The sequence below is a fragment of the Chionomys nivalis genome, chromosome 15 (genome assembly GCF_950005125.1).
Source record: "Chionomys nivalis chromosome 15, mChiNiv1.1, whole genome shotgun sequence".
NCBI classification, from domain to species: Eukaryota; Metazoa; Chordata; class Mammalia; order Rodentia; family Cricetidae; genus Chionomys; species Chionomys nivalis.
Genome location: NC_080100.1, coordinates 8,160,951 through 8,172,893, shown reverse-complemented (window position 1 = coordinate 8,172,893; position 11,943 = coordinate 8,160,951). Strand labels below are relative to the sequence as shown.

At 42.8% G+C, this 11,943-nt stretch overlaps 1 protein-coding gene across 2 annotated transcripts in view; it reads left to right on the top strand.

Moving 5' to 3' along the window:
- Nucleotides 1-347: 347 nt before the first annotated feature.
- Nucleotides 348-11,943, top strand: part of Ctnnd2 (catenin delta 2) — a 727,532-nt gene continuing 715,936 nt past the window's right edge. Inside the window, exon 1 of one of the 2 annotated variants that reach the window (XM_057789656.1) lies at nt 348-681. In XM_057789656.1, the coding sequence (XP_057645639.1) occupies nt 645-681 (37 nt within the window). In that variant the 5' untranslated portion in view covers nt 348-644. The remainder of the gene's footprint in view (nt 682-11,943) is intronic. The other variant, XM_057789657.1, reaches the window with a different exon arrangement.

Genomic DNA, 11,943 nt, shown 5'->3' with positions numbered 1-11,943 from the left:
CGCGAAAACCAGAAGTGGAATTTGTGTGGCGAAGCGCCGCGCTCTCTCGGCGGCACTGGGCATGCTCCGCACCCGGGGCAGCTTTCGGCGGCGGCGGGGCGGACGCTCGCTCACTAGCCAGGCGCCGGAGTCGGCCGCCGGGGCTGAGCCGGGGGCTGAGCTGCTGCGCGCGGCGGGAGGAGCCTCGCTCTCGGCGGCGGCGGCGGCACAGGTGGCGCGGGCCGCGCGCAGGGCGCAGCTCGGGAGCGCTCGGCGCCGGGCACCAGGGCGGCCCAGGCTCGCCCCCGCGGCGGCAAGCGGCCGAGCGGAGCGGCGGGCGCGGCGGCTCGGGAGCCCGGGCCGAGCCCGGGGAGCCCCGCGGAAGCCCGAGCAGCCCGCGGCGCCCATAGAGTCGGGCAGGGGGCGCTACGCTCGCCGCGCTCGGAGGGGCGGCCGGGCCGGGCGCTGCGCACTCGCGTCGGGAGCCGCCTCTCGCCCGCCGCGCTCGCCCCTGCTCCCCGCCAGCATCACTTGTCCCGCGGCCGCGCTCCGACAACAAAAGCGGAGGATGCTGCAGCTGGGCAAGGTCAGGACCTTGCTCTGAAGCCGGGCGGCGGCGCGCACGCCTTTCCCCCGACTGAGGAGCTGTCTTTGGCGGCGGGTGCATGTTCGCCAGGAAGCAGTCGGGCGCCGCGCCGTTCGGTGAGTTGTCTTCGCTGAGCTGCTGGAGCCGGGCGCATCCTCCGGGCGTCGTCCTCTTTCCTACCTCCGGTGGGGGTTGGTCCTTTGCCGCCGGCCGGGCCAGGGGTGGTGGTGGCGGCGGCTGAGGGGTGCTGTCTGCCTCCGGGGAGGACTGCGATCGCGCCGGGTCCCCTTTCGGAAGACTGCACTGCCCGGAACGGGGTCCGGGGCCAGTGTCTTTCTTGGAGCGGTTACCAAGTGGCTTCTCCGCGTGCTCCCCTCCCTGCCGCCCCTCTCCCCCGGAGGACGCGTATATAGGGCAACACCGACTGCTCCTCGCCACCCTTCAGAGCAACCCGGTTGCATTCATGACGTCCCTAATATACGGGAGAAGAGGGGGTGGGGGTGGGGAAGACTTCCTTCCAGTCTTTTGCCCTTATGTTCAATGTCATTACGATGTTTGGCTAGAACAAAATGGAAAGACTTGGTCATATGCGTCCATGGCCGTTTCTTCAGTCTCCCGCTGCTCGCCAGACCCAGACCCCTTTGGTCTATATTTAGCGTTTCCGAGGACGCATTTTCAGAGGGATTCACAGGCTTCCGGGGCTTCTCTGCCCTGACAATAGATAGCGAGGCTCTGGAAAGCGCTGCCTGACAGCCAGGTTTGGCAAGGGTGCTTGTGCTTGGGAGATCCGTGCAGCGATATTTGGGTGATTCGTAATTAATGGCTGAAAGCAAAGCTGCGCGTCGCTCTCCTCCCACCCGACCTTCCTCTTCTTCTGGTGTGTAATGTGTTCTTATCGATTGCTGCTCAGCAGGTTTGAGCCACTCTGTTCAGAATAAAGTCGTTAGGAAGGAGGTACAACCTCCTTGGTCTTAGGGTGGGGGTCGGAAAATAGACTTGGGGGGCTTAGGGGGTGTGTATCTCTGGATTTTCCACAAAGACCCACTTATTTCCCAAATGCCCAAAGTTGCGTATCACTGTAAACACCGGGGTAATGAAGGGTGTGGAAGAAGAGGAAAATGGGGAGGCTGTGCTTGCAAGGGGGTTTGTATTTCCCTCATTTGAACTGATCTGATGTGCTTTAGCTCTGCGAGGCTTTATAAATATGCGTGCCTAATGTTCTCAAACAAATATGTTGGCTTAGAAAAGAGATATGTAACGAGCAAAAACCAGGCCTGGTGAGCATGACGGACAGTTCACTTTTAGGAACTGTGTGACGGATATGTAAGGTGTTGGGAATTTTCTGCATTGACTTCCATGAAAATGGGGAGGTGTTGCCATGCCTATGAGTTACCTCATTGTGCGCCCTTCCACTGATGGTAGTTTAGTTCATGTCTGCTGGTGGGGATGAATCTACATAATCAGAAGGCTTCCCAGTCACACTACTAAAAACCCCATGAAAGACTGTTTGATATGAGTCCCTTTGGATTGCCGAAATAGATCTGTGCATGATTTGGGGGATCCGATCTATGGGAAGTATGACCAATAGGGGCAAGAATCCTAGTGTATGGACTAGCTGCTTTCAACTCCCGGATGTCTCGTTCTTTAGTGTTTCTCTGTGCCAATCAGAACCCATTGTTAATGTTGAACAGTATGCTTACTGCTCTGTGGGTCGCAAGGTCTCGGGGCTTGAATGAAGATGGCTGTGTTTGGAATTAGTTGTTGAAATCTAGAAGGACTGTAATTATAGCAATAACAAGTGAGCATGGTGGGCGCTGTACCGCCAGAGGCTTCACTGCTCCAGTTAAGGGAGCGCTGTGCTTCTTTCTACCAACATGCTGTACTTCCACCTTTATTCACATTTCGGGACCTTTACATGAGCGCTTGGAGCACACTGTTGCATTATACGAATGTACAGTTTCTCTCAGAAGCATGCTTTAGAAGGAGGAGGAATGCCTTTCTCCCTTCTTCCCTTCCCTCTCTTCAAGTCTAGTGTTTCAGTCTAAACCATGGTTCTTAGAATCTAGTTGATACCACTGTGTGGCTGCGTGCACCTTCAGGGAGCAGGTGCTGGACACAAGGCTTTTACGTCGTACTATGGGTTGGAAATGATAGCACCTAACTGAATGGCAGTTGCAGCAAGTGCATGAGGTGGTTGCTGTATTGAAACTGCCCTAGTCTTGCTGAAAGGGGTTATTTAATTCTGTATGTGTTTGTGCAGTTGTAAAACCCGGTCCTTGTAGATGTCACTGATGTTTGCATTGTTTATAATAAAAGTCACGCACAGTCGAATTACTTCATTGCCAGCCACTCTGTGTCTTTCACAATACAACAGAAGTCACCGGTTCTTCCTCCCAGTTCAGTCGTTCATCACAGAGAGGAAAAAAATGAAATTCAAATAATATTAGTTGGAAAAGGCAATTTGTAGTTTTGTTCAATATTTTCTAAGAATAATATCACTTTCATAATGGGATGTAAAATTGAAAAATAAACTTATAGTGTTCTCCAAGTATCTATCTCTTCGTGCACGTAATTGAATGGGTAGTGCCTCTCCCCAAAATGTAACTCTTTAATGTCGGACACACATGTGGAATTGTTAAACAGTTTTGCACAGTGCTCTTGTATTTAGACAGGTCCTTCTTATAAAGGAAAACCATCATTTTTAAGTTGGAAGTGATTTATAGTAATTTGTCTATAAAATCACATATTCTTTGTATGGATGGGTATATCTAGTTGCAATAAGCCAACTGAAACCAAAATAGAACATGTTACATCTCAGACTTCCCCAGAATGCACCTTTTGCCCTCCCCATTATGAATAGAATATGGACACGCCCTTCTTGGTGGCTTCTCTTTAGGAATGGTGCTGTCCCTTTTAGCAGAAAGTGAGGCTTGTGTTCCTCTTCTGACATAGTTTTCACTCCTAAGAAGATTCCACATAGTTGGAAGTATTTAAGCTCAAATTCAAACTATGAATACAACGCAAACTTGCATTGCACAGTTATTTTATTTAAGCCAGTAGTTTGGTTGAAGGTGTCGCACAAAGAGTTTCTGCTGACTGGGCTAATGAGTAAGTAAACTTTAGATCCAAATCCTCCCACTGGCTTGCAAGAGGGTTGTCATTGTCCGCATCCCAAAAGTGAGGTGCTTCCATGGCTTCATGGGGTGTGTGTTGTTGTGCGCGAAAAGTTAATTTCAGTAAAACAGTTCAAGTTTATCTGATTACATGCCAAAGTAGCAGCTTTTTATATGACTGTAGAGTATTAAACATGCCATACATAAATAGTTTCCATCCCATTGTCTGCCAATCCAGCCTACTGATTAATAAACTGCCTGGTTAGGTTTAATGAATCCAATTATGTTCACAAACAGTACCTCCAACACAGGGAACTCATAGAAATATTTTATCATTCTGTGATTTTAGTTGCTTAAATTATGACTCATAACAAAATAAGGGATGGCAATAACTCAAGTTCTTCATCTTTTAATTACATGGCAGGTGAGGTGATTTCAAGGTCTTTATCTTGGCTAATTGATTTGTAGGAAATGGCTCATAGACATTAGGATATTGGAGTTATAGTCGGTATCAATTGTTTTTTGATGGGTTACAAAAAATGACCAAATAAATGAGAGAGCAAGTGACATCTAGAACCTTCTGTGTTACACATGCATCCAGCCATGTCTCTGGTCAAGTTGTCTGCTGAAAGCTAAACTTATTTTTTATGATTATATATATTACATATTACAATACATACCACTATTTCAAAATCATAAAACAGTGACAAACAGGTTGTAGGGCATGGCTCAGTTTTTCTGTATACTTATGACCTGCAATGAAAGTTATTAGAAAATGGAATTTACATAATGTAACCCTGTCTCATATCTCTCCTAATGGAGAGAACACTGGCTTTGAGTGAAGTCGACTCTTGTCTTTTAGCTGCTTGCCTATGACCACTTATGTGGTCATTAGACTCAGCTTATTTATCTGTATAATGGGTCAAGTAAGGCAGACTATTACAACATTTTGATTTGAATATAAACTATGTGAATAAATGGCTTGTAGTTTTTTTACTTATTAATGAAGATGTATGCTTTAGAATAGATTATTGGCTTTAAATGATTCCCATCCTCTCTAAAATTAAACATCGTTTACTATTATTTTGTAGAGACCCATTATTGTAATATTATATTTTGTAGATTGACATGTAAAATGACAAATTTCCTACCTTGCAATATATATTTCCTATTACTTATTGATCTATATAGCCATTATGGTATAGGAAATTAAGTTATATCTTCTAGCACTATTTCTTTAAATGATTGTCATATCCCAGTAATCAGAAATTTCAAGACTTTGTTATTCTTTCTTATTGTTAACATAAACCTCCTGATGACGATCAAATTTTCTACAGAGATTAATGTTGTACAGCGAATATTATAGACTATTTAATCAGCATCACTCTGTGAGGTCAGATATTAACCAGCTGCTCAATTTAAAGGCAGAGAGCTCCATTCTCAGCAAAAATCATTGTAAGGAAATAAAAAGAAACAGCAACAAAACCTGTATGGAGAGGAGACCACGTCCTCTGACGTCCTCAGAAAGGGAGCCACGCGCACATTGGCGCCATCGTGAACATCAGTTGTCATGGTTATGTATTCCCTCATCCTAGGGATTTGCAGAGAAGACCCTGAGGGCTCCACGTCCTCCTGGCTCCTTTGGCAACACCGAATTCCCCAAAGTCACTGCAGCTGTGACCTTCCGTAGCCCAAGCTTTGTGGTCACTGCACTTGGATATGTAGTAGAATTTGTTAGCGACTGTGACCCGTGAGACTGACAGGAGAGACCAGCTTGTCTTCAGTAGAGGAAGCGTTTGGCAATCAGCATGGTTGTTTATATTCACATTTATGCTTTGTTGTAAGAACTGCCAATTATGTTTTCAGAGTAAAATGCATGCTAAGTAAGAGGCATTACTGGCTTTATTTTTTGTTTGTTTTTGAGCAAAGTAAACAGGTGAGCCAATTATGTTTGGTAAAATCAGTATAGGTATATGTGTGTCAAAAATTTCTACAACGTTTGAGTGGCATGAATATACTTCATTCAGAAAGTGGTAGTGTCATTATGGCCAGGAAGTTGTGTCGCTGAAGTTAGTAAGGATGGCTATTCTCCATAGGTAAGACCTGGGATTTTTTCATTAGTATTGATTTATTTCTTTAATGATTGTCATTATCACAACTAACCTTAGAAATTAGGTTTAAAAGATGTATGTTGGTTCAATACATTTTTGTAGCTGTTACATATAGTTAGTTCTGTTGGTTTAGGAAACTCTTCATGTCTACTGAAATACCTCCTCTCATTTACACATGCAGCAACACTATTATAGAATAGTTTAGTTTATCTTAAATTATGAAATACGCATAAATATTGATTAATAATGCCTCTAAGGAACCAAATAAATAATCCTACCCTGATGTTCTGGGCAAGTTAGGGAATTAGAAGGGGGAAAGATGAAGGAATCCCCTGTGGGGACTAAACATAGCTTTGTGTGACCACTGACTGACATCCTAGGTCCTTGGTCCGTCTTCTTTCTTCCTCCCCTAGGAGACTTAGCTGCATCTGAGTTGGTAGAGCCCAGCTCTGCTCTCTGAGACAAGGGTATGTCCAGAAGAGCAAGGGGGAAGAAGCAAGGCAACCCCTTCCTGTGTTCTTCAGAGACAGAGAAAGTGGAAGGTTGGACTGAGGCCAGAAGTGTTTCATTAATTAAGTTCCCTTCACCTGACAGGAAGCGTCAACAGTAAGAAAGAACTGTTCCCTGTTGGCACAGCCTATAAAGAATTCTGCTTCATAGAATTCAGGACATGGAAGCGTTCACAGCATTTCATTTAGTAGCTGAGTTCCTTAAATATTTCATGCTGTTTTGTCATTCTGTGAGGAATTGTCAGGGGAGTGTCTACTGCCTTGGCTGAGTTATAGCGAGGATGATCCATGAAAGTCAACTGAGTTATGAATGGCGAACTCAAAAGTAATTGCTGTTAGGGTTTCTTTCTTACTCTCCACGTTAGTTTTTTTTTTTTTTTTTAGCTAAAATTAATTGGATGGCCTTGTAAATGACAAACATTGACCATGAAAAGGATCATGTCACAGGCTAACTTCCCAAACCACATAAATACTGATCCAAGATAGCTACTTTAAAAAAAAAATATGAAGGTTGAATGTTTTATCAGCCTGTGTCATTTTCTTTTGGGGAACCTACATTTCTACACTCTACCCATTTCTCCTTTTCTCTGCTTACCTTTTAGTAATTTGAATTGTTTATCTGTAATAATTATCCTTCCCCTTTCTGTGTCTTAACAGCTGTAGAGTTCATTTCATTAACTCTTATTTGCAGAGTATGATTCTGAACCTCAGAGCGGCTGCTGAGAGGATAGCTTAGGAGTTGCACCCCAAAGGTGTGGGTTGTTACTGCCATTGTAAGTCGAGAAGACATACTAATTCTTAAATTTTCCAGTAGTATTGAGGGAAAGTTAAGGAATAATGTACTTAAAATACATAGCCAAGCACGTAGTAAAGAGACATTAGGAGTGTTGGTTATTTTTTCTGCGAAATAATAAAATATGACGTCATTGTTCTGTAATTCCTACTTTTGCCCCTCACCCCACGATGCATCATTAGGTGCCTGCAACAATACAGGGGCCAATGCTTGAGCAGGCCAGGTGTCCATGGTCACTGGGGCTCTTGGGTAGATAGGTGGTCCTTACCTTTATTACAGACCCTTTCCTCAATGTTGCTTTATAGACTCCTGCTTGTCAGGTTAAAGTTCATTGGGGAAGTAGAGTTTGGCACCGATCTAAGGAAAAATACTTTTTTTTTAAAAAAAAAAATACGTTCATCCTTTTCCTTCAGAGATGGGCACCCATTTTTTGGGGAGTTTATTTTATTATCGATCCTCATTAGATGGTGATGGGCACACAGTAAATATGCTACTCATTACAAGCGATACATACAGCTTTGCCTTCATTGTCTAAACCGGTTCATGGACCTTCATGAGGTTTTGTTGGTATTGACTTTGGGCTAATTTTGGATACTGGCTACTGGGACCGTATGAAAAAAAACCCAGTAGTTCCACTAGTTCAATAATCCAGATGATAGTGGCATTGGGGACTTCTGTTCACCTTACCTGTGTGCCTGCTTTGTCATTACTTATTGGGATGAAACTCTCAGGGGTTTCTGGATGGGAAAACCGTATGGAAACGTTTAAGTTCAAAATACGTTTTTTGGAACCTTTGATGTACTCCGAAATACATCAATTTTTATGAGTTGGAATGAAAGTATTTTCTTGCTTGTAAAACAGTGTTTGTGCTCCGTTTCAATACCAGTTACAAGCAAAACAAACCAGCCTACAAACCACAATCCCAGAGAACTTAGACAACAATAAGGACACTAAGAGAGACTTACATAGATCTAATCTACATGGGAAGTAGAAAAAGACAAGATCTTCTGAATAAATTGGGAGCATGGGGACTTTGGGGGAAGGTTGAAGTGGAGAGCAGAGAAAGGGAGGGGAGCAGAGAAAAATGTAGGGCTCAATAAAAATCAATTAAAAAAATAAAAAAAACCCAAACCCAAAACCAGTTACAACATCCCCACTTCATTGATTGACTATAATGATTGATGTATGGTATGACATTGGGTATCTCACAAAGAAAGGAATCTTCGTGGTAATATACTTGTTAGTTCTTTATACTACTTCAAGAATTGAATATAGTAAATCAGATCAAGAATTTTGATACTCTAAAAGGGGAAAGCATAAAACCCTATTGCTCTTCAGCAGTGAAGTCTGTGAAGCTATCTCTAGAATGCTGTTTTCTCTACCAGGGGGCTGTGGTGTCTGGCACCAATGAGGCTTTATCAGAACCGTTTTAGAAGTGTGAACTCTGTTTTGGCTTCCATTTTTTTCTCTTACAATATTTCTTTTAAAATACTCTGAATAGAATTACAGAGATTCTTATCACCCCAACTGTAGCCTGTCAGTGGCAGAAGTCAAGGGAAGTCACAAAATTTTAATTTGTTACACATTCTCCAAATGTTTGAAGGAAATAAGGAAGGGAAGTTAAAATTGCCCGCTGAGTATTATCACTTAGCAAGTGGCAAGATTTTAAGATTTGGAGAAGACCTATCTTTGTGGCTGTTTATTTCAGGCATGGCGGTCTGGTTCCCTTATTAATCTAATGTCTCTTCCGCAGCTCAGGTGCCTGATACATTGCAGAATGACACCGTTCTTCCTATGTGAGAACCTAGAGCATGCATGACCAACGGTTCTACCTTGCACCCGTGGACACTAGATAGAAGTGGACTGTCACAGGAAGGAACTAGAAGATGATTGTTGCAATTGAAAGGAGACACCCCTTGCTTGACAGGTTTATATACGGACAAGCCAGACAAGGTGTGTTGTGGCGAGTCCTGAACTGGGGGCTTGGATAAAAAGTGAAGTCATTTTGAGAACTGTCAAAGAATGAATGTATGGCTGAAAGTACTTTCACTAAGCTGGGCAGCACTAAGTTTTGGAGAAGTAAGAAGTCCACAAAGAGGAGCCAACAACATGTTCTGAGTGTGTTCTTCCAGAGCAAGATAGGATGTCTTCCCCTTCGAGATGTGGGGCATTTTTTTCTCTACTTGAAAGATTATAACACTTCTGTTCAAAATCAGTTTTTAAAAATGTAGATGGTAGTACAATCCTATTTTCCATTGGGTCTCTGACATACTTTGGTTCCTTGTGCAAGCAAGCTTTCTTAAATTATATTCATAGCCACAAAGACTCTGGATCCTTCAGTGTTAAGTGTGCATACTCTCTTTTTCCCACAGTGTAGCAAGATGAAATTACCTGTAGCCTGACCAACTGTCTTCTACAGCATCTTGTTTTGTACATGGAGGCTAGCAGGTGATGCCAAGTTGCAGGAGGGTTTACCGCTGACGGAGCCTAGAAGCGTTGGCTTTCTTTGAGCAGAGTGTTGAAGGAAATAAAAACAGAGTTATTTTTTGAGGTTTCCTAGCACATTTGTTTTTACATGTGTATTCTCATATTCTAGCACTGGATATGAAAAACATTTTTTAAAGCAGCATTTCAGATTTCTGTCCAGCCAGTTTTGCTGCTGCTCACAGATCTTCAGAATCCCCTTCAGTGTTATCTCCTTGATTGCAAATAGCAGGAAGTAATGTCAGGCATTTCTCATTGTAGCTTTTGAGGTAGGGTGTGGCAGGATTCAGTGACTTGATGAAATTCACAGCTTTGATCCAAAGAAGAGGTTAACACTAAGCTATGGTCACAATCTTGCTCAGTATCCTTCGTGCTCACACAGTTCTATCTATTGCGTATCACTCTTCCCTTTCCTTCTCAGTATTTAGAACAAACTGTAGTCTACGAGTGTATGCTTTGTTTACTGTAGCTTATTAATAATCAACATACTTACCAATAGCATATTAAAGAGGATGCTCACATACTATAGGAGTGATTTCAGTTTTACTCTGGAAAGCAGCCCTGCTACCGTGTCAGGAAGTAAACTGTACATGCATGCAGGTTTTAAATTGGGCGTACAGTAGGGTTTTATGTGTTTCAGTGTGTGGCTGTTGGGTGTGCAGAGTACCAGGATGCCAGAAGACTTTGTGAAGATCTTCAGGATGGCAGGGAACATATTGCATTTTAACAAAGTGTCTGTGGATGATCTGTAACATTACAAATCGAGTAGACTACTGAAAGACTTAAGTTATACCCAACTCAAGACCTAAGAACATATCATGTTTCTGTTTTGTGAGTAGTCCTACCTGGCTTTTGGGGACGTTCATTAATTGAAATATAGAAGGACTCTTGGTAAGATAGGCAGTTGTCAAAACAAGATGGGTAAGGGCTCTCTTCCTATTTCCAGATCCTCTCTTCTAGCTGTATATTTCTTCACATGGTCTTTTGCTCTCTGACCTCTGCTGGGAGGTATTTGTGTCCACCCCAACGATGGATTGAAGGAATGTTTATTCCATCTAAGACAAGCTTGGAGAGTCAATGTGTTTAATTGGGGTTACTTAACAGAAGGATCTGTGACTCTTAGGCACCTGTATCACCGAACAATCCATCCCAGCACAGATGAATGACTAATAAAATATGTAAATCCAGAATCCCCATACAGTTTTCAGCAAGTTACTACACTGAAGAGTTTGATATTGCCAAGTAATTGTTTGTATTCTGTAAACCATGGGAAGGGTTTTGTGAATCTTATGTTTCTTTATGAGTCCTGTGAGCTTCTTTCCATTCATGTTTCAGTTTGGAGGAACAGACACACACACTCATGTTCTAGATTTGTTTTGTCTATACCCTTCATTTTGTAAGATTGTTGATTCCATAAGGCCCTCCTGTGACTTTGTGGCACCCTACTTAGCCTCAAAAGACCTCAGTCGTTCATTCCCAGAGCTAGGGCTTCATCAGATACATTTTTTTTTTTCTGGAACGAGAAAGTGTTTCCAATGAGACTATAGGCCAAAGACAATGAGGTCTCCAAAACCAAGAAGGCCAACCTTAACAGCAGGTTTTCTGATTTTAAGACTGAATTATTTCTGGACAGAATGAGAATGTTCAGTAGATAAAGTTGTCAATTCTTTGAGAAATTTTAAATTATTCCTCAGGTCTTCTTAAATATTTGACTTTGATTTATAAACTACAGATCATGGTGTTAATTATGCTATAGAGTACTACACACAATGTGTTATTAAGGTTTTGCAAAATTATTTTTGCATGTATTGTTCAAAATTAGATGGATGCTTCTCATCTTGGTTAAACCTCTTTCTTCCGTGTATCTGAATTCCTAATGCTGGTCCAGCCCATCCCCCCATCTTACATTTCTACTGTAGATTCCTGATGGCAGGAACACTTGGCTTCGCTCCAGGACACCATTCCCAGAGCTTCCAGAAGGCTAACCTCTTGCTTTTGCTTATAGCATCTGCAAAGATGGTCAAATAAAGGACCAAATCTTCTGATTTCCATGCTAATACAGACATTGTTCTAGTAAAAAATGCCCCCCCACATTTTATCACCTTCCTAATATCATGTGAACCAGAAATCATCTCATCTTCTTATTAATGTGTAAGATTGTTTTCATGTGTTCATCCCTTGAGGGTTGGCGCTTCTATTATGTCAAAGGAAGCATAGATGGATGTCACACTGCACTCTGGGAACACTAATGCATTCCTGGCTTCTAGGCACATGCCTTATAAGGATCCATTCTTAATATATGATCATCACTGAGGCCTGTGTTAGGTACATGTTGAAAGAGAGGAGTTAGAGGGCAGCTAAGCTAACA